General features: G+C 36.8%; 1 protein-coding gene across 2 annotated transcripts in view; it reads right to left on the reverse strand.

Moving 5' to 3' along the window:
- Positions 1 to 2326: 2326 nt before the first annotated feature.
- The window catches only part of PTPRQ (protein tyrosine phosphatase receptor type Q), a 111291-nt gene continuing 86684 nt past the window's right edge, over positions 2327 to 26933 (reverse strand). For both annotated transcript variants that reach the window (XM_030003179.2, XM_030003178.2), the window contains 10 exons: positions 21669 to 21695; positions 20916 to 20997; positions 15797 to 15887; positions 14314 to 14390; positions 11716 to 11850; positions 11478 to 11603; positions 9176 to 9324; positions 7230 to 7365; positions 3455 to 3578; positions 2327 to 3170 (listed from right to left, as the gene is read on the reverse strand). In XM_030003179.2, coding sequence (XP_029859039.1) covers positions 3133 to 3170; positions 3455 to 3578; positions 7230 to 7365; positions 9176 to 9324; positions 11478 to 11603; positions 11716 to 11850; positions 14314 to 14390; positions 15797 to 15887; positions 20916 to 20997; positions 21669 to 21695 — 985 coding nt within the window. In that variant the 3' untranslated portion in view covers positions 2327 to 3132. The remainder of the gene's footprint in view (positions 3171 to 3454; positions 3579 to 7229; positions 7366 to 9175; positions 9325 to 11477; positions 11604 to 11715; positions 11851 to 14313; positions 14391 to 15796; positions 15888 to 20915; positions 20998 to 21668; positions 21696 to 26933) is intronic.

Raw genomic sequence — 26933 nt, forward strand, 5'->3', positions numbered from 1 at the left:
TGAATGCACAATTATTTTTATCAACTCCTTTAACAGTATAAAAAAAGCGCTTTAAATTCAACATGAATGTGGTGTTCTGCTGTCTTTCTATTACTTTTGTAAATAGAACAGATCAGTCTTTGAAGGCACTGACAGTAGCCTTTTCTAATGATATCCAACAGAACTGGCTATAAATATATATATAAAGATTGTGTCTTCTATGTATGGAGGTATATCAGTCTCTACAGAAATTGCCTGAATAATTTAATGCAGTATGACCTAATTTCAATATTCTTCTCCAGTTTTTATTCATTCAGTTTCTAATTTTGATAGACTACACTCTTGCTATATTAGTAGTGCCAAGAATCTGTAGAAAATTGAGTGGCAGCATTAAAAATGAAAATGGTGTGCTGCTTTACATATATATATATTCTTAAAATAGCGATTGGGCAAATTCTGCTTGCCTCCAGCTCGCCAGTTCTGTCAGTAGCACCATAGGTGTCATTGCATAAGGGAAGGAGGGCTGGAAGACAAGAGACTATGTGGAAATTCTTTCTTCATGACTGAACTGAGGAGATCTGATACACAGATACTCCCCTATCCCTGTAAATCATTGGCAGGCATACAAGAAGGTCAGTGAACTACTGCTGTATTTATACCGAAAACCAGTTCTTGGAGAGAATTGCTTGGAGTTACTTCTTTCCCTGACCATGTATCTTATGAGTTGTGGCCAGTTTATGCTGAATATTGGCTTTTACCCTAAAGACAATACAAAATGTGTCAAGGTAGCATGTATCAGATTGCTGACATTAAATTGTACAATAAACTACTTGAATTACTTTTCAGTTTTTCACTTTGCCTCTACAGAAAAGAGAGTCACATTTTCTAGTATCTTACTAAGTTGTCAGACAAGCATGCTACTGAATGTAGCGTTTGACCCCCGGCAGATCCTGTAAGGAGGATGTAGGAATCTTCATCATTAAGTATTTTATAAAACAGAAAACACTTAAGCACATTTGGAACTTCTGGAGTTCACCTGTAAGTTGCGTAAGGCTTCTTAGCTTTTTCCTCCAATCGAAAGGAATGACACACACACAGATATTCCACCATTGTGGATATAAGATTATACAAGATTATGACTCTATAATGTCAATTTATCACAGTGCTGCAAGTACTGCTACCAAGGACGAATACAAATCATGAAAAACATCTGTAAGTCCCTATAAGCAATTTGTCAGAATACTTTAAAGTACATGTATAATAAATGAAGAACACATGTTTCATAGGAACCAAATGAAACTAGAGCTGTACCGAATGCTTTGCCAGAGACTTGAACAGCTGTGGACATCACCTCTCTCTCCCTCTATCCAGCTTTAAAAGGCATTGTTTTCTTTTTAGCTTGACAGGTGATGTTTACAATACCGTCACTCTTCCTGAAAGACAGATTGCCCAAAATATCTCTGTAGACATTTCCATCTCCTTAAATGCTGTCTTTTGATTTTCATTTTAGATATTTGGCACTTTCTGCTAAATTACAAAGGGTCCTCACTGCACCATCCTTGCCAGCTTCTAAAAAGATATCAAACACCTACCATCATTTACTTTGAAAAGTATCAGGTGACATGCTGTATAGCATTTTCTGTCTGGTAGCTACAGTTAAGAGATGGAAAGTTTTGTTCATTTAGTATTCTGTTCAGAGTGTGTGCACAAACACACCCCCACACATACATCTTTCAAGGTTCTAAAGAGGTTTGTCTGACTTCCCTGAGCTTGATGCCTCAACAAGGCTATGGATTTCTTCTGTCTAAAGAGAATATAAGATGTCAACTCCAGACCCTCTTCGCTATTGTGTTTTGCATCTCAGGTTAAGGTCAAAGCTTTAGTATTATTCAGAATGATACATTTCTTTACACAGAGAAAAACTTAGCAATCAATCAACCCTTCCCCCCAATAATATAATTGAATACTGTCACTTCCATGTAAAACCAGGGCACCCTGTTTAATTATCTCTCTAGTCTTCCTACCCTACCAGGTTTTGCTTTGCTTCTCAGATAAGAGCTTCCTGCTTCTCTCATTCCTGTTTCAGATCTATTTCCAGTAACGGTAATCACTGGGAGTGGAAGATGTTTTCTTTTATTAAATCTCCAAATGTTAGTTCCCATACTTTTCAGTGTCTACAGTGATTTGCCAAACCTGAGGAAGGAGCAACAACTTTTTTACGTGACAACTCTGTGTTATAGAATATATTGTTATTAAATTTTGAGTAACCTTTCAAAATACTGAACAATGTTATATTCAAGAAATGTGATTGAATTATAAACATTCTATTACTCAAGTCAATCTAACATGTGTTGTAATATATCATAAATTCATAGTTTTACTTTGTTTTATCTGCTTGAAAAAGTAGCAGGAATGTAAAATACTTTCTTCAGCACTGAACATATGCAATCACCATTGTATATTTAAAAAAACAACCCGCTGATTATAAGATGGCTTAAATAGCCCCAAGTGTCCCTGAAGAGCTACTGTGTGCTGTGTAAAAGCTGAATAATCCTCCCTATGTCAGAAGGTGACTCTTCAGCTGTTCAGGATCACGAGCTGATATGCTACCACTCGTAAAAAAAGATTCAAAACACAAGAACATACAGTTAGGTAAAGATCACTGTGATAGTATTGGAATTAATCTGCAAGAGCTGACAACATTGAAACCAATCTAGCAAGAATGATTCAAGGAACTGTAGCTTTTACTTAAAAGCAACACACAAAGAACACAGCAAATTCACACCAAAATAAGTTCAATGGGAATATGAAATTTTTACATCATATTTGGCTCATTCTTCTTCTTTTACAAAGGTAACTGGAGAAAAGGAGTATGTTCAAACACACTTTCTATTTAAATACATACTGAATGCAGTATTCATATAACACCAGAAGTGTAGTCTGTGCAAAAGTACTCCTAATCATTATTGCTCAGTGAGCTGCATAAAATACTTGAACATATTTATGAAGGCACATTGATAGAAGAGAAGATATTTCAATCATCTGTGTGTATTTTAATCATCAAAATAGGGGAATTCACTTTGGCCCCTGTGCTTAGAAAAATATGACTTTGACTTTCAAAATCTCATTATCTTTAATATTTAGTCTGAGTATTTACATGGTTGTTTCTTCCCATTCAAGCTCCACATCACCTACGAAAGAAACAGATATATTACATTAATCTACCTCGTAAACAAATAGTAACTAACAGCAGATAACTGTTTTGGCTGAACTTAAAAGGTCTCGCAGGGAAAAAAGTGGAAAGAAAGCTTGAGCAATGACTATTACTATGAAGGAGACTGAAAAGCAGCAAAATGCTAGAAATTTACACTTCTGAAGCAAAAAAACGCATGTCAAAGTATTTTTTTTTCTTAGTCAGACAAGTCAATGCACCTGCTATGAAAAAATAATTTTGAGACAATCTGCATCTCCTTACCTTCCATGGCATCCAGAGAGTCCATCTTTTGCAGTGCTGAATAATTTACAAAACATATGGGCTGACTACTTCCCTTGCTTGTCAACAGATCCAATACACATTGATGCAAAAATATATATTGTGCCTGTAAGATGTGAATTTAAAGATGTTTGATTAGAAGAAAAATGTAATTCTAAACCCAAAAAACTTTTAATTTTTTTATATAACATCTAGATGTTCTTAAAGTAACTGCAGTTTAGCTCAGCAATCACAGTACTTCGATGACCATATCATATATGCCCAATCTGATTTCATTCATTATGAGGCATAATGCATTAAAATTTGTCAAAACATGTTAATCCTTATGCCCAGTAAGATATATGAAATTAAACTAATCATAACTGAGACTAATAGGGTGTTCCACAATTTTCTGTAAAGATTTGTTCTGTGAAAAGACATTTGATTACTTTTTGCCACCAGATTCAGACTGAAGAAACTGAACCACAGAAATGTTATATTTAGATAAGGAAATTTTCCTCTTTCTAGCATAGAGAAAACCAGCAGGGTGCACTCAAATGCAAAAGTTCAAGTAAATCTAAATCTACATGTTCTAGGAGCATGCACCATTGCTAAAGGCAAAAACCCATATTATTTTTAGTGATACTTCTTGAACTGTAGCATCACTTTTAGCAGACTATAATGCAGAGAGTGGGCAACTGAAGTTAGTTTGACACTTCCAAGGACTCTGGGTAATGATTGCTGAAAAGAGAAAACCAAAATAAGGCAATGTAAGAATGAAATAAAGAATGAAAGAAAAGAATGAAAACAGATAGAAAGAAAATTAATGGATTAAGCATATCTTCACATAGGAGAAGTACTGTGCATGCAGATGCAGAAAATGAGCCAGATCACAGTATCACAATTTGTTCAGATTGGAAGAGACCTCTTGAGATCACGAAGTGCCACCCCCCACTGCTCAAGCTGGGTCAGCTAAAGCACATTACCCAGGACCTTGTCCAGATGGGTTTTTAGTATCTCCGCAGATGGAGATGACCAAAATAACTTCAACTCCCTTGACTTTTGCACAGTTAAATACATTAGTGTAATTTTTCTGCTCAGTAATTGCTATTTTGTTTCAGAACTGCCATCGATTTTCAATTCAAGTGTCTCAGATTTATAAGAGAAATTTGCTTACGTGGATATGTTTTAGGTCACAGCTCCAGAGCCATGGGTAATTAAAACAGACTTTCACAGGCCCCTGAAGTACACAGTACCATTACACTTTTCAATAGCGTGCTTACTGAAGCAATAGCATGGCATTACTTCAAACTAGCCTTTCTACTTGACTTGGCAAGATGATAAACTTTAACAGATCCACTGGACAAATATGGATGTCTAGAATGAAGGTCTTAAGTTTCAGTGGAGTTTAGATTGGTTACTCCAATTCAGAAGGCAGACTCTGAAAGCTCCATAATCTCTTGCACTCATACAGCTACTTGTGAGCATGCAGCAATGAACATCTTTCTGGGTTTGCCAGGGAGAGTGAAGCAGGATACCTGGGGAATGTATGCGTGACAAGTTATTTTCCCAGTTAGAATTAATGACATTCTTAATTATCTGAAAGCCTTTTTATGATTGGAAGTGGGAGAAAGAATAAAAAAGTTCACTAAAGAGTAGGTTATGCGCTTTACACGTAGTCGAGGGGCAGGCCTTGGTAATGTACAGGCCACCAGGCAGAGTACCAGGATTTTGAAATTATATCCACATTAGGGAATTAAACAGTGTCTGGGTACATCACCAGCTGGTGGAACCTGATCATCCAAACTACATCAAATTGTTTGGATAGTCCGTCACATAGTTTCGATCCACATGAACCAGCACTATCTCAAATAATTTCCAGGTGTGTTTCAGGAGTTACTGCAGACTATGGGTTGTTCCCTAGAGAGATCTTGTGAAGAGAGTGGTAACTGCAGAGGTGTTTAATTGCACAGATGTGGGCCATTCTGTGCCTATGGGCTAACAGTAACAGGGAGTTGGCAAAAGGAAAACTATTTTGAAGCTATAATCAAGCAAAAACCAGGTCTGAGAACAACCAGTTTTTATTTATTTTACTCATAGATCTTACAGACAGTTTGACTGAGGGACCTCTAAACTGAGTTCTGGGAAGGAATTGCTCCTCTCTTTATATCTTCTGCGCTGATCACATAAAAACTGAACCATAGACTACTAAACAGTGTTTTATAACAGAACTGTCAGAATAGCTTGACTACTGAATTCGCCATAAAAATTTACAAGATTTGGTTCCCGTGGGGTAAGTTTTGTTGCTGATCTGCCTTTTGCAGTCTTGCAAACATGAGCTAGAAACGAGCCGGACAGAGAACAACCTGTCTCAGGATTTTGCATGTAGCATATAGATCAATACTTGATCTGTTTGGAAATCAGAACTATGAGACCATCATCTTCTATTGCATTTTGGCATATCTTTTCTTAGCCTTTTCCAAAATATGCAAATGAAGATGCACATTTTAAAAACATACACTGATCTTATCAAATGTGTCACTGTTTTAAGATTTTATTTTGGGGGTGGTCCCATTAAATTGTCTTCCAGCCTCCGCCTTATTTTCAGACGATTCTCCTTCTAGCCAAAAGTGTAGAACAACAACCAAAAAAAAGGTGTTCCCAGAATTCATCATCACAGGAAAGTCCTGGCAATTGTTTAGCTGCATCAAGACTCCAAAAGGAGAAAATGAAAGCAATTGGTAATCAGACAGCACCTTACAAGAAACAGCATGACAGAGTATCACCAGAAGGTCTCAAAAAATCTACTGAAGTGCAGTTGCTGAAGAGAGGTTAACTGCTCTTAGTATATTCTAACATGATATAGAACAGCAGAATTGCATTCCTAATGGAACAAGTCTCCTTACATTAAAATCAGTTTAAATCCATCAGTCATGTGGAAGTTTGTCCTGAAACTGCTCACCCATACTGAGAAGTTGGTAAGTCATGCTGGAGGCTCAAAGGCTTCAGGCAGCAGCCTTGGGTTAGACCTCGCCTGCAGGAGGCTTATGCCAGAAGCCTTATGCAAATACAGCTGGATTTCCATTCCACCGGGCGTTCAGGATCAGCTTTAAATTCTGCTATTACTCCTTTACACATACCCAGATCTCCAGATACAGCAGAGGTCTTCCTTACCAGCAGGTCGGTCATCACTAACTTACATCCATACACAATAAGTCTGCCAGAAATGCACTTTTTTAAACCCAAACCCCACCATTGCCTTGATTTTGCAAACTCTGAAGTCTGTGCTTAATTCTATCATATGTGTTATTTTATTTGAAGCAATTTAAAAAGAATCAAGGAATCATTAATGAGGTCAAAGGTAAAGTTAAAAGTTTGGAGGACTATGCTACATATACATACACAAAAAAATAGTTAAGTAGTAAATAAAGTCAAATTAAGTAGTGAATGAGCAAATTCATTTTCTATTTAACAACTGTTCTTCACCCAAAACTTGAAATGAACTTTCTCAAAGTCTGAGAAATTATGATTCAAGTTCTAAAAACTAAATATCTCAGCACTCTTTCAGCACTTGTCAAGACTTTGCTGGCCAAATATACTGAAATAGATACAAACCATACACATTTGCACAATGCTTGAAATCCAAATAGAAGCACAATTTGGTTGAAAATGTATTTGACGGCTGATTGTTATGAGCCTTCTAGTCTTGTTTTGAAGGAGATCAGATGATTAACTTTTTAACAACAGGAGAACAAATAGATAAATATGTAAATCTTACCAGATTCTGTACCATACACATTCTTTCACTTCTTAACTCAGCTACAAGTCCATAGATATCCACAAAATCATGGTCATCTACATGTTGGGTTAAATGGTCAAGTGCAATATAAACACCTGTTCTTCCAACACCAGCACTGCAAACATAATACACAAGATAAAATAAAGTTTTTATGTTAATTTTTTAGTATAAAATATTTTCTTAGAATATTCTGGTTAAATTAAGTTTATTGTGAAAAGAAAACTTCAGAAAAAATTTAATCTTTTTCAGTAGTTACTTTTCTCTGTGTGTGTGTGTCTCCTTGCTGATTGGGATCAAGTGAAATCTGGATTTGAGCCATGTTGTGATCTTGATTTTACAAGGGGTTGCATCGGACAAATGAGATATATCTAAACCAAGCCTGTATAAGTGGAAAAATGGTCCTACAGCTCTTCTGTGAATTTTCTAGAGCTCATTAATTCAAAGAAAAAAAATCACAAGATTTTGTGAAATCATACCTGCATTCTGTGATGCTTTTGGTATTTGAGACAAAACAACATGGGATCTAGCAAAACATCTAAAAGAAAATACTTTTAAAAGGAGGATGAGTGTGCAAGACACGCTGGTAGCTAGTGTTGTTTTATTTAAAGGTTTGAAAATGAACAGGATTTTCTCAAAATCACTATCAGACTTCCCTGCCATCGGTGTAATAAATGCAGGGTATATCATTGCAGATAATCAGGAAATGTATAGCAAAACTTTCTTCAACCTGCAAGATCTAACGAGCAGAAAGTAATGAATGAGTTTTCTGGATATGAGAGCACATAATGCTGCTTTATAACCATCAGGAATTTGAGCACAGGTGGAGTATCTGGCCCATGGTGGCCCCTTTACGTATCTGTGTTGTGAAAAGGGGACAGGATTCGTTGCAGAGGGGCCCCAGAGAATATAAGTGTCCTCAAAATGTGAAGACCGTGTAGTTCTCTCCTGTAATAGTCTCTGGCCCCTGCAGCAGAGGGAAATGTCAAACTGTCAATGATAACGATATCAAATAAACCGAGGCTTTATCACCCATTGTGGTGGCACCTGTAGGACACCGAGGACAAGTAAAAAGAACTGCCATGCATGATGAACTGGACAGTTAGGGAAGAGATTTGTGGCACCAAACTCAGCTTTTCCTTCCACATATTTCCAGACTCGCACTGAGTGAGAATGAGACAAAGAATCAATTGCAGACCTCTGAGTTCAGATCGCTATTTTGGAGTGTGCCCACTCATTCAGTGGGAACACTGACCTGCATATGAAATGCAGACACACTCACCACTTTCCTGAAGACTTAGCCTTCCCCACACACTTACTCTTTGAAATAGCAGTTTAAGGGTGTTGAGTATGAAATCAATGGGAACTATGACAGCTGAACACCTCTAACCACCAGACCATTTATTTAAGAGCCTAAATATAGATTTTAGCTGCTTACAGGCATCCAGCCTTGAAATCTGGCATATGCAAACCCTTATTCCTATTTGTCATTCTCTGTGGCTCCCAAACAGTTTCCTCCTTTTGCTAAGTGACACGTACATTTTAAATACAGTTTTTAATACTTATTTCTTTAAAAAAGCTATAATTATAATAGAAGTAATTAAAACTAACATGTCATTTACTATTCCTCTTCTTATGATAAAGCGGAAAATTGAGATAAATCCAGCAGTACCTTATGGTATTTGTTGAATTAACTGTTTCACTGGCATCACCTCAATGGGATTTCCATGAATGGAAGAACAGACACCCTTTGGCATTTTGCCTCCTAGAAAGGACTAAGGAGCACTGCTAGACAAACCTTCACTGCTGTCTGTACTAGAACCATACCTGTGCACTCAGTTTTCATTGTTCTTCTGGCAACTTCCCTGAGCTTTAATATGCACCTGAAATTCTAAGATACTAAATGATGATTTGGTGAATATGCTTACCTGCAGTGAACCACCATTGGTGTATTATCATGTGCTCGACTTGCACGGATAAGTTTTACAAAATGGATAATTGGTGCAGTAGTTTCGGGGACTCCATGTTCTGGCCAAGAAGTAAAGTTACACTGCCGCACCATCATGCAGTCTCCATGCTGAAAAATATAAAATAAGGCAGTTTTCACAGAAGAAATGTGACAGAAGATCCAGTAAGCTACATGTAACCTTCTCAGCAATTTCATGTAAAGAAGAAAGTCAGAATAGCATAATAATTGTAAGATGTACTTGTATCAATGGATAATTTGTTGTGCACAGATCTTATGGCAAGTTTTTGAGAGATGACACCAAGTCCATTTTTCAGGAAGTATTAATGACTTCAGCAGTCACTCTCCATTTGACTTCAGTCACTGTATCAATGTAATTTATGTAGACTACAGGTTGAAGTTTCTTTAGCACATTTACAAGTTTAGTGAACTGGTTCAACAATTTGTTTAGGAAAAAGCAACCATTCTACGACTGATCTTACAAACACACATACATTGGTAAACACAGATATATTTTCTAAGTGTTTGATGCCCTCTCAGTCAGAGCAGCAGCAATAGTAACTCAAAGAAAAGAGCAGGTTATGATCTGATATCTAAATGAACTATGAAGGATGCAAGAATAAAAGCACAGGATCATGCCAAAGGCCTGTCTAAACCAATATCCTGTTTCCAACAGTAGTCAAGGAAAAATCTTAGGGAAAATTATAAAACATGACAACAATGTATCTATAGTTCCACAGAACATCCTTTCCATTCTTAATAGTTTGTGACTTGTGAACTGCCTCAGTGAGAGGTGGTATCTCGATATTTAATAGTACTTGTCAGAATTTTCTTCTACTAATTTATTCAGATTTTATGAAGCCCTGTAAGTTTTTAGCACTCACAATATCTTACAGTAAGGAGTACCACAGTTTAATCAACTGTGGTGTAATGAACCAGTTCTTTTTTTTTTTTTTTTAACTTTTTTTGAACCAACCACTCACTCTTTTCAGATTGCAAGAAACACTGAACAACTGTGAACAATTATGTGTGGCAACTACTTTGGGTCTGTATTCTTTAAATTGATCATCATAAAACCAAAAGAGAAGTGACTGTGGATGCAATATGGCAATAATTGTGAATGATTTGCCTCACATATGCTTTTCACCTTCACTGGAAGATCATCAAGAAGCCATCCATTTGTGAATGGAAGATGAAGTACAATCTTAAAGCCAGCAATATGGCACATTTAATGACATGCTTATAAAGGACATAGCTTCTTGTGCAGAGTAGTTCAGCTATAGTAAATGGATCACTTAGTCATTTTGGGTTATGTTGTCTTTTCAGCCTCACCCTGGTTAACACAGGTGACTTCGCATTTTACTTGCATGCATTTTTACTGTAAATAGTCTCTTTTCCAGTCTTGTTTACTCATTTGTCTTCTCTCACTCGCTTTAAAATGTTCAATTGTCCTGTACTATGCGCACAACACATCCTTATGGGGTGACCACTGAGACAATCCCCTAACTGCTATGTTCCTTTTGTCACATGCACGTGCCACGGGATGGTAACGCACGTATTTGGATAGCTGAGTTCAGGTCCTAGCATCTGGCTGCACTACATACAACACAGGTCAATGTTGGGAGTGCAAAAGAAAGCTGACTTCATCTTGGGTCATTATGCCCAGATTGCTTTCTGAGCCTACCTGCTGGTTTGACTTAATGCTGGGTGCTAATTTTTCCAAAGAGTGGAAACTATAGTTGCGGACCATGACAAAGATGAACATCTATGCTGTACCCCCCACCCCCTTCCCAGCACAAAGAGTGGGAGTAATACTGATGATTCTCATTTATATTGGGTGAATCTCCTGGGGGTGGAGGCCACTACGGCTGGTGGTACAATGCAAAACAGCTGCGCTGCACCAGAGAATCTTGCCCTTTAATCTGAGAGGGATACATTCAAAGGGATTTGTCTGATCCCAGAATGGTTAGGATTACTCCTTTCTAGAAGAGACAACTGAGGTGTCCAAATAGAAACTTCACCTCCCACAAGACCAGAGGTTCAGTAACCTTGATAGGCCCTTCATGGCATGTTGGACAAATATCTGAGCTCTTTGTGACAGAAACTGGAGAAAATCCTCAGGAAAAAAAAAAAAACCAGGAATGAAAACAAAATGCAGGAAAACCAGGCAGGGCAGTGCATTAAAAATGGTGGGATGGAGCACATCTGATGTTCTTTGAGGTGTTGGATGGGTTTTATTCAATCAGCTTCCAGTTCTGGCTTACCCTTTCAATTTTTAGGTCTCTGATGGTCCAGTCTATCTGAATATCTTCCATCAATTTAGTAATCACTATATCCCCAAACACAGTCACTGGTTTATTATCTTCTGGCCAGTACTGATGACATCTTATCTGCAGTGAGATGATTACTAATTAACAATGATCATATTATAATCTTGACAGAAACTACATATAGAATTTCCAATTATATCAAATGCTGTTAGTTGGTACACTGATAACTTACCCGTCCTTTTTCAAAACATTGTGTAAGCATCACAAGTGTTTTTGCTCTCGTCTCCCACACCATTCTCCAGAAATCACCCACTGTTCCTGGTAATGGTCCCTGAGTTGCAATAAATTCATTTGGACATAAATAACCCTAAGAAAAAGAAAATATTTAATACATAATGGTTAGAAGGGAAAAAAAGAGTTTGCATGTGACTCATAGTTGTGCCTGTAGCTACCATGCCTAAGGCTAAAACCTTGTCAGACATACTAAACGAATTGGCTAATCATTGCATGGCAGATGGCCTTGGAAACCTAAGGAAGTAATGACATTTTTTTCCACCATGTAGATCAGTTATGAACCAATGCTCTAATAAAGTTTGGGAAATGACATCCTAATAGAAATGCATTTAGCAGAGGAATTACAGGGACATCAGGTCAGTAATTCCCATGTAAAAATATCTAAGCCTTCATATTAGCCTTACTGCAGATCCAGCCAGAGCCCACCAAGAACTGTGTCAGGAGGTGGCCAACAAAGGAGAATTAAATAGTGCTAAGGAGCAGTGGAGCCAGAGAAACTAAAGAGCTGTCTGAGAGCTAGTGCAAGCTATACACCACACTGACGACCTCGTCCTTCCAGGGATCATCAGGGATCTGCTGTAACTCAGGGATGGAGCTTACTCAAACAAATCACCTCTGATAAAAGGTCTTTGAGAAACCTACTGTAGGGATTGACTTTTACTTTAGTGTTGGCTTCTCCTGTTTAGTTCATTTATAAATTGATGTAAACTTGGGGAGAAGAAAGTTTGTTGAAAAAAATCTGTGTAAATGCTGTCAGGGCATGGGTTCTCATGGATCTGTTTCCTCAAAGAAACTAAGCATACCCTACAGGAACTCCTATGTACTACAGAAAGTCTAAAATAACAATAGCAATAATAGCAATAAATTTATGCTGTAGAGCTAGCAGTCTATAATATCACAGAGTTCTGCTTATTGCTCAAAACAACTGACACAGTGGTTTATAGCACCACTGAAGCTCCTTGTTGGAATTATAGCCCTATAATTCACAGCTGCCTGTTACTTACTCCATCTATAATATACAGAACAGGTGGCAGTGAGAAACTATGTTAATCCTTCCTAGTTTAAGAGTGAGGTGAGAAACTAGAGTTCAGGGATGCAAAGCTCACAGTTCAGTTACTGACTTTTTCTTGTTTAACCAATGAAAATAAAAGTAGCAGCCAAGTTCCCATTTGTTAAAACTATATACAACACCTCTCTTTCCCTCTCTTTGCATGTATGCATATGTATATACACCTAGATAAATAGGTACATAAATACACACATGCACAGATGTTGTGTATTTACAGCTATATGCACTTATATATTTACAGATCCATGAATATGGAAAGTGAGAGGATACAAAGGGCAAAGATTTAGCCCTGAGAAATGGTAACATTACGGTTGTCTCTTCACTGATGAACGGTGACCTAAAGCGAGATGCCTGTATGCAGTAAAGACATGCAAAATCTCAGCAGGGAACACTCTCTGCAGCTGGCTTTTGCTGTAGCTTTTTGGAAGTTGCTGTTAGTGTTCCCTGCCTAAGCCTTGGCACGTCACTTAGTGACAGGCAGGGTAAAGCCTAGGCCATGCTCCAAGCTGTCTGGTCTCCTTCTCAGCGTATAGTCCCAGCGTCAAGTAACAACGTGGCATGGCTCTTCCTGTCTGCTAACTGTCAGAGTTAGGACATTCCATATAAAGGGGATAAATAGCTTTTGCTAATGAGAGAGGAAGACGCTCTCAGCTCTGTTGCTTATTCTCTGTGAATGTCTCTTAGTTACCTGGAAATAACTACTTCTACTTGCTGTTGTGTCATCTGTTTAGACTACGGTCCTCATGTCTTGCTATGTGTTTGAATAGAGCTTAGTGTAAATCAAGTCTTGACCTCATGTGAGACCACCAGCCACTGCTACAACAAATTAAATGCATAATTATAAGTCACACTTTCAGCTTCAACAGGACAAAAATGAGATACAAATATAGATGAGGAATTTACTGAGAACACAATTAGAAAATGGAAGGTCTAGGAAGAAAGCTGAGGATGAGAAATAGAATATTAGTTTCTTCTTCAAGAAGCCTATTTGCATTTTCCTCCATCATAACTTTCACAAAATAATAAAGGGCATACTAATCCCTCTCACCAAAATTATTAACCATTTCTATGAAACTTTTCAGTTACCTTTACATTGTCCTGTTCATATACAATAGCTCCAGCACCTGAACTAAGAGACCAAACAATGCCTGCCTAAAAAATTGACCTCAGTGGGAATTTCACTATTGTTTTTAATGATAATGGTATGAGACAATTTATAGAAAGTAATTTGCTGGACACAGTTTTGATTGTTACTGAAAATCATTGCTTAGCAATGGAAATGGGATAACTTATATTTTTAACCAGTCATGTTCAATGCCACAGGAGTCACTTGAACAATGCCATGGCAACAGTAGCTGTAGTGAATGAAAGAAAAATCAGAATCCTGTTCTTCTTGCAAGTTATTTTTTTACTCTCTTGTCTACCACAAAATAAATATACTAAAAATGTGAGAGACTTTCTACTTACAGACACGTAGCTGGCATTAATGTAGTCAGATCCAGGAATACCAGCATCAGGCATCAGCTTTACTCTGTTGTTATTATCTATTATGGAAATAAAGTCTAGTTAACTAAAAGATTTGTTCAAAAGCCATAGATGCATGTAACAAGTGTTTCCGGAGTGCTAAGAAGTAAAAAATACTGTTATTGTTGCTAATCTAAAAATACTTGACATAGTAGAACACTAATTACAAAGGGAATTTAACCAATTTCCATTACTGTATGGTCATCCTCTAACGTTCCAGACATATTTTAATATAATACTTTTTAATTAGGATGGTGAACATGCCAAAACCTCCAATTTGATGTATGTATGGGAGGATCCTCTGCCTGAAGGTAGCCCGTGTACTTTAAGCCATGCTGTTCTAGCACAGACAACCTCCGTGTGAATCAGACAGCAGGGTCAGGGGGCTGACAGTCTTTCCTATATACTTGCTGCCCAGGTCATAGATTTGAGCCAGATGCTGGCACTTTTACATACTTCTCTTACATAAGGTAAGTTCATTATTACAGAAAAAAAACCCAGTGATTGAGGGTTTCTGATTTGGGCCCATGGTATGTATGCAGAAATGACAAAAACCAGGAAAGATGTCATACGTGAATAAGTAAATGCTGAAACCAAACATTCCAAATTTTGATGTTTGGTCCTCAACTTAGGAAGAAAAATTAGAATACAAAGTTAAAGATTTATGAAACTTATCTGTTTATATTTCATTGCGTGTCATGAATATAAATGTTTAGTGACTGTAACTTAGAGTATGTCTTGAACAAGGCAGTAGATAGCAGGAACAGCTGCTCTGAAAAGTTAATAGCACAGAATGTAGCATTATTAACCAAGGAATGCCATGCTCCCCATCTCACATCACAGCTAATGCCTAAAATAATAATGACATTTCTTGTCTTATTAACTGAAAAATGAAGCAGTGTTGAGTACAGAGAGACAGACTGCTGTCTCCTGTGATAAAATCTAGCCTTGGCTTATAAGTTATCATACAGTCACTCTGATCTTCTGTGGAACCTTTGCAGCACATGTACACATATCCACAAGAAAGCATACCCAGGCTCCTGAGGTAGCTGAATGCACAAACATGTGGATTTTATACGTTTAAAAAAATTACTTCTCACTAAAGGGAAAAAAATGAGGAAGAATGTTAAAGAGTTTGCTACATGGCTTGAATTACAAAGCTAAGAAACTACTGAGGCTACAGTTTCTTGCACCTGCATATTAAAGCTTGTGAGAGCAAGTTGAAAGCTACTTGCAAATAAAACTGTCTTTAAAAAAACACAATGAAAAGACAGATTACTTGACAGAAAATTATTTCATAATGTGGACATGATTGTACCGCCATTTCAAAGGCAGATCAAACAAAAATACAGTTGCATTCCAAATATATGCTGCACTGTTGAAGGTAGAGAGCAAAATGGAGGAGTTGATCGGTAAACACACATACATGGCTTTATGTTTGGGAAACGATTCTTAGACCTGTTCCAAGGCAGATCAGCATCAGTTGAAGCAAGGTCTTCAAGAAACTTGGGAAGTTCCTGTAGAGGAATAAATGTTTGTTAGCAAACCTTTGCGTTTCACCTTCAGTGAATATAAAAAATGACACAATCATCCAGTAAGAGGAAGAATTCTTTAGTTCTGCAACAGAGTGCAGAACAGCTGGAAGCATTCCACCTCACTGTCAATCCCAGTTACACCAGCAACGGTAGATGCAGCACTGCAGACAAGGCTGTCAAGTTGAACAATTAAAGCTTACATGAACTTTCACCTTTACAAGTCTCGATAAAGTCAGCCTATCACCTTTTGTAGTTCTTTTCTGTCTTTTCATGAAGTCACATGCTTGGTTACCATGCCCTACTGGCTCAGCCTTACTCTTGAATAATGCCTCTTCCTGACTCCTGTAGCTTGGGAGAGTTCTTGCCACAGCATGAGAACTGATGAGAATTTAATTAAGTTGAGACAACTGGCAATTAGCTATTGTTCACAGGACTGTTTGTGAGAGGGGTGGGAAGAGTTATTTTGGGTTGTACTGCAGTTTCATAACTGGTCATTAGTGCTATTACTGAAGGGCAGAGATGGATAAATCATTCATATTGAGGAACTTATTTGATGGGGGTGTTTGTGTACATAAATAGGTATAATTTCCAAAGCTGAGTAAAAGAGTGGAGAGAAATTCATAACTTGTTAATGGAGAACATGTATTAATGTGATGATCTTGTGATGACAAGAGAATAGAAAACTCAGAAACCCCAGGATTTAGCCAGAATTTCTCAGTTAATAAATACATTAACTGTAATAGATTTTCCCTTTTTTTGACAAATGTTATATGCAAGTCTATTTCAACATCTAGCTAAGATACAAATGAAGAGATCTACCTATTGCCACTTGTGCTGAGTAATCCCTTCAAATTTGTCTTTTAACAGTCACTCTCTACATGGGCTACTTTTCAAGTGCTCTTTTGCCCCGGTATTTGAGACAGTTTGTATTCTATAAATAAAATGTAATGGGCAACTATTAGCAAATTAATAAATGAATAAATGAAAGATGTAATGAAAAATGAAAAAAATGAGTGTTTTTTTATTCCAGTGTTTTTATTTCATTGCTAATTCCAATATTTTGTTAGCCTTATTTGATGGGTTCAGATATTAAGAATAATTTAATATGAGCATTAGCAGAATGGGATAATTTAAAAACTGATGTAATAAACCAAGTCAATAATTCATCTAATCTGATATCCTATTTTGTACAATGGATAATGTCTGACATATAAAAGAGAGCGTAAACCCCTTGAACAGTATTATATGAAATATTATCCCATGAAAAATTTGTTTCTTTCACCATCTGACAAAAATCCTATGGCCTGAAGCATGAGGACTACTTCATTTCTTGAATTTCTATAATTATATCCTTGATAATATAACTGCAATTGCTTCTGAACAGGAGGGGAAAGATGCTTTCACAATGAAAGTAAAGGAGTTTCAGACAAGGGACATGACTTCTCTTCCTAGCTCTGACACATATTTCCTTGCAGAAAGAATTAGGGGAAGAATTGCAGAGAACAACTAGATGCTCATCTCCCTTTGAAAATTAACAAGGGACTAGATGCCATCCGTGCCCTTCAAAATCTCTCTAAATATCTATGTTTCCTAGGATGAAAATTCAATAATTATGCCCCTTCTAAAAAGAAAGTTTCTGACTTAAAATCACCTTTTAAAGAATGGCTGACTTTACATTTATATCTGTATGTTAAAGAATTAAAAAACATAATTAACAGACATGAGGTAAATACAAACCTAAATAGACTGTAACATGCTGTAGAAAAATATCTTTAAAGGCACACGTTATTTTAAAACCTTGTTTTTGAATCAACCTCTGCCATACTCAAGGCACGCTTCTTTTACCTGTTCGGTTTGTTCTGCCTTTTGTCTCAATCCTTTAGAGAAGTAAAGCCCCAATCCTATAACAACCTAGAAGAAGATCCCTGCTCCAGACACAGTAGATTCACTTCTGTGCATTCCTGTCAGGAGTTGACAAGAACAGTAAAACACAGCTAAGGTGGAGATGTTAAAACTCCTCTCATTCAGAAAGCTGAAACTCTCCCACAAAATTTCTGTCATTGAATTTTGCATGAAGGAAGAACATAGATGAAATGCCTACGGCATTTTGCAGGTGTTATGGTCCATAGGATCCCACATCATGTGCATGTTGTGAACTTTAACTTGCCTCATTTGCCTCACTCCTCTGAGTTTTAGCTTGCCAGTTAACTAGTATAGAAGTAGCACTGTTGTACAGTACTTTGTAGCAGAGAGGAAATAGAGAAGCAGATTATGTTATTTTTGTAACGATGTTTCCTTATCTGAGCAAGTGCTCAAAAACCTCATACCAATTCCCTGCATCAGTATGGATTTCAGTCTAAATTATTGTTTTCAGAATTGGGGAAAGTCTATTTGGATTCCCAGATTCAATAACAATTTGTCACAGAAACCATATTTCTTTGCAGACTCAAAAAACTTTGAAATAATTAATTTGCACTTTGTTTACTGTAGTACTTTTATGGTAATGTGGTGACATTCAGAGGTATATCACTTTTTTATTCATGAACAGAACTTACCGTAAAACACTTATAGAAGTATTTCTGTTTCAGTAATTTGCCAGTTACTAGAAAAACTTGATTTCCCAAAGGAATTGGGAGATTCTTGAATCATCTGGAAAGCTGGAAGTTTGAATACCAGCTAGGTGGTGCCCACCATCAGTTACTGTGGCTCCCTATGGTTTCTTTAAACTTGTCTTTTCTGACAACACATGGATCTAGATCCATTCCGAGGTCCAGATTCTCTTCTCATCATGTTTACACACAGGTCACGTTCACATGTGGACCGAGATTGAACCCTGGAGATCTCCAGGGACAGCAGCGTGGTCATTCCAGCAAATCAGATGAGACCAGGAATGTCCCTGGATTCCAAGACTAAGTGAAATGGAAAGAGCCACATTTATGCTAGAAAACTCCAAAACAGGTTTGTTGTCTACAAACTGCCGATTGTAAATGATCCTTAGACTACTTTACCTACCAAAACATATCTTGGAATTGTCCAGGAAGACTGCTAGCTGAAACAGTCCAAATTCAAGGCAGGGAATATACTAACAGTTTATTAGTGTAAATTATCATATTCTCACGTCCCGTTCCTGGTATACTTGAATTTACTGGTACAGAGACAGCCAGAGAGCCCAAGCAAGCTCAGCACCATGCTTTTAGTTATGTGCTTCAGATATAATGGTCCATGGGTTTATATCCTGAGCTCACCTCTCCTACACACATTGTAGGAGCCTTGAGTCATTTATGTGAAACTAAAATAATGAATGTGGATGAAAACAATGCAGGTCATGAGGTCTGCTTGTTTGTCGTGTGCATTGCCTGTTTCTGTGCATTGTCATTTCTGACGTCATTTCAAGCACATTGTCAATCCCATTATTCATCTGATAAAACAGATGCTACAGGTACACTCTCAGTCAGGGACTGGACCTACCCTGCAATTCTGCCTGCCCTTGGACAAGACATCTGGGAAGATATCACTACAGTCTGAAACATGGAAGCTGAAGCTCAGAGAGAAAAAATATGGAAGCCTAAATGACATATAAAACTGTTTATTATAAGTTGACTATATAGTTTACTTGAATGAGGCCTCAGCTACTTGTACTTCTCTAAATTTGAAATGGATTGCCAAGATTTTGATTTGATAAAACACTGTTGTTTAAGTTTTAAGGCATTACAGTGCTGTAAGGCTTACCCAATGTGGGTCACACCTAAAGAAAGTAATATTAGAAACTTTCCAGTGATGAACGTTAATATGTGAAAATGTTATTGCTAGTAAAACTTTTCATCTGTTCAGTCATGCGTAATATAACTATAATCACTCTTGTTCAAGTGAAATAACACTTCTGCTCTTGGAAAAAAAGTTCTCCTTACTTTATTGCTCAGAGAATTTTATGGTGCTTTTTATTATTAAATCCAGACCAATTTTACCTAAGGAGCATAACAAAAAAGCTGTAGGAAATACCATTAATCTTTTCACACTTTTGATGGTTTTCCCTCAGAGACTGAAATATTATAATCTAGCAGAAGAAAAGCCAATTGTTGAGTCTTCATTTTTGTTAATCCAACTGGTAAGCAATTCATGGTAAATCTATAAATCCAAAATAATAAAGTCACTGGAGACTGACAAATTGTTTTTGTGAGGGCAAATGACTGTATGTGTTAAAAATGATGGTGATAAAAATTCTGAAATAATGAGAAGATATTGTTGAGAAAAAAAAATATGATAGCCGTAAAAATGTTACTTAATGAAAATACTAAAAACTTTGAGATTTAAATTTGAAAGTATATATGCATTATATGTAATGTATATTTTGAAAGCTGGTCTCTTTTCAGAAAGGAAGACAGGCTTGCTGTATTCATCTACTCATATAAGGAGATGGAAGCTATTCACATGGAGGCTGTTCTCAAGAGCATGACAAGTATGACCTATTATTTGTAGAGGAAAAAAAGCAAAGTACCATGCACAAGCTTTTTACTTCCTGCACTGAAACCTATGAAAGAAAAACATTTCTGAGTTCCATGGCAGTATGACTGGGGCCTGAACATTTCACAGAATAAATGTCAGCTGTTTTTTGGGGTCATCATCACTCAGGAAAATGAACTTACTTAACGCAGTTAAATATACCTGTATATATGTTACAAAACTCTTTCTAAATAAACTGTTCTCAGGTAAACTACATATGCATCACTACATATGTAAAAACATAAATATTATGGTGTTCTTGCAAAGACTGGAGCCTAAAGAAGATCATCTTTTGCTGACACTTAGGTGAATAATTCTGATCAGGTTGCAGTGTAGACTGCAGAATCCAAATCAGTGTAATATTACTTTCTAAACAATCAACCTGGTAATTGGGTATTGATTATCAAGGCCAGAGTCCTTCACGGCCTTGCCTGCTTAAAATGGACATGAAATGTGACACATGAAACGACTGAAGGTCTTGCGATGTTGTGACAACTGCTAGCAACATACCGAAAATTCTTCCTGAAACTTTAGGTTGTTGTTTGTGCAAAGCTCTTCAACATGTTGTAGGAAGGATTTCTTGCTTATTGGCCTGAAAGTAATGACAGAAGAATTAGAAACCTATAGGGAATTTCTTTGTCATCCTTGTTATTCTTATTTAACTGCAGTTTATTAATAAACAAAGTTTTTCAGTTCAATAGAAACTGATACTTATAGGCAGAAAATTATAAATTGCTTACAGCGTGCTTATTTGTTTTGTTTTCAGTCACTTAAAATAGAAGGATTTTCTCCCTTTGTTGTTCCCTCTCACCAAATTTTTAATGTTGCTAATGTTAACAGTACTGTAGGGTAGGATTGTTTTTATAGGTAACAGCATTCCAAGGCGAGGTTTTGACATTAATGGAAATTTGTAAAGTTATCATTGCATTCTAAAGTACATAATACTTCTTTGTCGCACAGAAAACATTTTATACATTGCAAGGTTTTAGACATATAAAATATTGCAGTGACCTCATTCTCATAATGACATGGTTTTTAAACCCCGAGGAGTTTAAATATCCCTGTATTACTTCCCAAGCTAAAACACAGACATGCAGGCTTCACCCCAGAGAGAGAGAAAGCATTTCTCCAGTTACCATGCAATTAGTCATGCTTTTATGATTTATACGCAGCTTGGAGTTTTTTTTCTAATAAACATAGAGGAGGGAACCACACATTGAGACTCACCGATGACCACAATATAAAAAACTTTAATCAACTTACTTGATGGATTTTCTATAACTAAGTAACCTGCAACAGAGATTTTTGTTAAATGTAGCAAGCTGAGAGTTAACCAATATTGTGCATATTAATGGATTTTAGATTAAATACTCGAGTAACTAAAGAACCAGATTTATTTCTGTCATGGATTCAAGTACTATTATATGTCAGATATCTTGGGTGATTGTCTTGCTTAGTTTTTATCTCAGGTATTGGCAGATATGGATATGGATATGGTAGTTACACTTTCTATCATTCTCTTCAGATCATTTTACAGTGCTCTGGGCTCATATGGCCCTGGAAAATCCATACTTCCAGCACACAACTTCATATACATTGACAAGCTTCATTTTGTACTATGTACTCAATATCATTCTTTTAAGGGCCATTTCAGAGCATGAGGATAGGATTCATCTGACTGAATACAGACAGCTATTTCTGAGCTAGTCAGTCTAGATTCCTTTTATAATCAATGAAGAGAAATAGGTGTGATTTAATCTCATTTTAAGCAGATATCTAAAGTAACTGACAGATGAACCATGCTATTGGTATACCTCTACAGAAACCAAACAGCTATGTCTGTTTTTCTGAAGATTTTAAAAATGAGTGCGTGTTTTCATGCTCATTTTCACATGTTCACTGCTCTTTCTGGTGCATGGTGATTTTAAAAACTGTGCTACATATTAAATCTTTAACTTGATCCCCCAGCAGGTTTCATGAAGATGTTACATGAGCATCTATACTCAGGGGACTTTCAGATGGCCTTGAAACTTGGTCTTCATCATCGCCTCTGAACCCATTTTAAGAATGTCTCAGCATTATGGATTTAGAAGCCAAAATTTGGGCACTCAGACTCACAAAGCTTGTCTAGAAGACCAAGCCAAAAATTTTGAAGTAGTGCATTTTAAAAGATAAGTTGCCCTTTCAAAAAAGCTCTAAGTATACCTTTTATGTGTCTGTCTCTCCAAAAATCATACATTCTTATCTACAAATATTACAAAAACTATTCTATAATACAAATACAAATATCTACTGCTGCCATAATTTTAGCAGAAAAGACAACAATTTGCTTTAAAAATACTTTGGTTTATGAAGTTATTCTTAAATATTTAAATTTTAAATTAGATTAAAAAAATGAGATTAATACAATTGTTGAATCATTTATTATTAAGCATCAGAGAAGTTAATTTCAAAGCTACTAAAGATTGTGGTACATAATTTGTTATGACAGTTCTCTTCAAACAAAGCAAACTGGCTGTGAAAGCCTTGGGTTAATCTCACAGGAGTAAAAAGAAGTATAAGAATTCACAGAAAAAGGCTCAAACTCAGAGTGCTTACTAGGACAACTGAAGGAGGGCTTTAGAATGAAAAAGAAGACAATAAGACAACAAAACATGCAACTCTATTTATTCAGAATGTTTAGACATCTAGCTAGTGCTTATTGTATCACTTATGTTGTTTGCATTATGTGGCAGATGAAACTACCTTCTGGTAATATTGGCAACATTATAGAGCTAAAGTTTCCTGAAGAAAAAGCATTCTTAATAGCTGTGCCAATGTACTGCACACTAATATATTTGTCTTTGAGCAGAAAGTAAACATTTTTTAGGCCCTTTTTCAGGACAAAATTATAAGCGGTCTCTGCAAAGAAATTACTCATTTTTTCTTTGAATTCACCTGTCTTCACCATAGAACAACAGGAAAAAAGCCATCTCCCAGCTGACATCCCAGTAATTTTTTGAATACTGTTGGCTTTCCTCCTCTCGAATTGATAGCATTTAGGGGCTTACCGCACCTAATTTGCAGTAAGCAAATGCAGTTTGGTCATCAGGGAATAAAAATTACATCTATGCTGTACATAAGCAACCTGGGTATGTCATTTAGTACTTCAGTGCTGAAGGTACATGGATGCAACAGCAAAGAACATAGGAGACAAGCAGCACCGTTAACACTACCTTACTCAACAATGTTTCCTTCTTTTACTTTCACTCAAAGCAGGGAAGGAAAGCACTGAAATAGCTCAGGAAATGAACTAAACAGTGTTACATATGTTGCTTTCTAGTTCATTATTAATATTAATAACAGGTGATTTTTTTAAGGCATAATCATATATTATCTGTCACAAGCAGTAAACATTTTTAAAGTAAGACATCTACAGATTGACACTTTAAGCTACCTGTGGGCATTTAAGTGAAGAACTTGATTTTTAGAACTACTGAACTCTCACACTTGTGTTGGTAGCAAGTGCACATTGGAGTGGCTTGGCAGCTCAGAAAATAAGACGATTTAATTGAAATGCTTATATGAGAATTAATGTCTAACTTGAAGACTGTGGCAAATATGTTGGGTTTGTTGTGTAAGAATCTTCAGAAGGGATGAATTTTGTATGCTCGCTAAAGACTTACAGCTATGCTCAGTTCCAGCATCCTAAGGCTTCAAAAATTAGTATTTTTTCCAAGCCTCTTAACTTGGAATATGTAATAATAATCTTAGAGTATTTCATCAATGAACAAATACTTGTCTACCTGTTCTCCACGTTTCCCAGTCTTTTGTATTAAACATAAGAATATAGATATCGCTAGATCTTCCTGAGCACAATTTAGAATCAAACCATGAAGTTGCAAATTTCCCTATTTCAGCTGGACAATTCCAGATTCCCACTTGTCTGACTTTGAAACTAGGAAAGAAAAACATTCTCTAAGATGAAGAATGCTTTATTGCCTTAAATCTGATTTTCTTTTAAAACAGTGTATTGTTTCATGTGTGGGATTTTTTTGAAGTCTATCAAAAATCTGAATCCCACTCAGATTACTTATGATAGAGCTAGAAAGAAGCCATTTATTTGTGTTGGCAGCGGTAACTGAAGACCATATTGTCACACAGACTCGGCTTTCTCTCTGGGTCAATCATCTGAAATCCACAGGGAATTAAAACTTCGTCCAAATAGAAAAAACCAGAAATGAGTATGTAGGCAAAAGGCTTAACTCATAAGCACCATTGACACTTCCTAGGACCAACGGAGGAACTAATTTTTAGCAAGTTAATTGAAAGCAATATGGAGCTTAACCCTTCCTAAATATTAAAGGCCTAAGGAAAGAGAACACATGGCCATTTCTTCCATTGTACCAGGACATGTACATTCATAAACCCTGCACTCCTGGGATACAAAGCTCAGGAAGCCTATTTTTGATAGTTGATTACTAAAGAGAAACTTGTTGAAGGAAAAGGCAAGGCAGGAACCACGCCTATCCCCACCCAAAGGAAAAAGAAACAGGCTGGTCTAGAGAAAGTAATGGCTGTGCAGAAGTGTTACCTCAAATATAGACACCTACTGAATGCACAATATATAGCAAAGGTGAGATCAGACAATAATTTTATATACAATACTTTTCCATAAAGAGTTCTAGTTACCTGGTATTTGCAAGGGTTACGGTGTCTGTAATTCAGAACTATTTCTTCTGAATCTCTGCCCCATTTGCTTGACAAGCTGTCTCACACAGCATGAAACAAAAGCCTCAAAGCACCCACCACAAGGTGCAACTTCTCAAGGAAAGTTTTTAAGAAACGAGGACCTACATGGCTCTATCCTTGCTGCAGAAACCACTGCAAAAGTAGGGTGCCAGAGAAGTTGTCTCCTGTTAGAAGTAGGGTGTCCAGAGAGGTTGTGGCTGCCCCATCCCTGGCAGTGTTCCAGGCCAGGCTGGATGGGGCTTTGAGCAACCTGGTCTAGTGGAAGGTGTCCCTGCCCATGGCAGGGGGGTGGAACTAGATGATCTTTAAGGTTCCTTCCAACCCAAACCATTCTATCATTCTATGATTCCTAGCTGAGCACCTGAAACAGGGAAGGTTACTTGTCTCTCGCCAAACCTGGTGCACCCTGAAAATTTAGTGACAGAATCTATTCACAGGAGATGAACGTCTGCTTTGAAAAGTGACTTGCCAAACCCTATGGACATGTTACAAAAAGGAAGTGATGAGAGGACCCAGTATATGTATATTCAGTGTGCTTAATGAACCAATGAATAATCCAGTTTAGACTGATGGGCTATATATGTTTTAAACAAGGGTTGGTTTTTTCTGTTATTGCCTGTCTCATACCATCTCCACCATCACGGAGATCAACGTATGTCCCAAAACTTTCAAAGTCAGCATTTTGGCTTCATAAAGTGGATCTCATTTTCCACTGAATTCAATAGGACTTAATTCCCTGCATCCCCTCTGAAACTACATCCCATTAACTAATTGTCTAACAAAGACTTACTGAGAGATGGTATATGTACTAGCTGGTATTAGTAATTTTCAGAAACTCGAGTTTTTCAAGTAAATTTTTTTCTGGTGACCATTATGTTAAAAAATTATTACTGGGAACTGGGATTTGCCATGAATTTCCTGATTTGAAAAAAATGCTGACCCTCCCAAAAGTTTCAAAATTGGCAAAATGGGATACTTGGCACTTTTAGATTTGATGGTTTTTCTACTTAAACATCCCTCTGTAATGCAAAATAATTAATATTAAAAAGTTATAGAAATGTGTGAAATAAAATGTTTTAACTTATACTGAACATTTGCTAAGTTTTGGTTCATTAAATTTTTCAAGCTTTTCAATTTTTGGTCTGCTAAGAATGATAAAAAATATTTCCAGTCATATTCTTGCAGAACAGAAAATCCTTTTTCTATTTCTTTTTATTTCCATGTGATACCAGCTGCAAAAATTTTCTGAGAATATGAGCCAAGATCATAGGCCACGATCCACTAAGTATGAGAGACTGTTTGAAGAGACAATGTATGAGAGACAGTCAAGAAGGATCTCATGGAGTAGGCTAGAGTATCTTGATTCCGTGGATGAACCGTGTCAGCTGCAGGTCCATGCTTTTACTGATTTATAGTAGCTAACATGATAAATAATATATTGGCTGAGAAATGACAAAACACCTGGTTTCCAAAGCATCTCCTTCAAATGAGCACTGAATGGGATTAGTAGGTACAGAAAAAAATCTGTACTGCTCTTTTATCACCTAAGATTTTCACACAAACTCCCCATCACTCTTTCAGGGTAGAAAGTGTACTTAGTTGGACCAGATTTCAGCTGATTTACCAGTATCCAAGAAATAAAAACAAACCAAACTGGAAAAGGAGTCTGTCCATCTATGTTTTCCTCATAAAATTACAAGATGCCATGAACTGAAACCAGCATTCTGCAACACAGCAAGCTTTGCAAACACAACTGAGATGGCTGACTAAATGCAGCCAACGCATGGCAGTAGGTTA

Source organism: Aquila chrysaetos, chromosome 26 (assembly GCF_900496995.4).
Source record: "Aquila chrysaetos chrysaetos chromosome 26, bAquChr1.4, whole genome shotgun sequence".
Lineage (NCBI taxonomy): Eukaryota > Metazoa > Chordata > Aves > Accipitriformes > Accipitridae > Aquila > Aquila chrysaetos.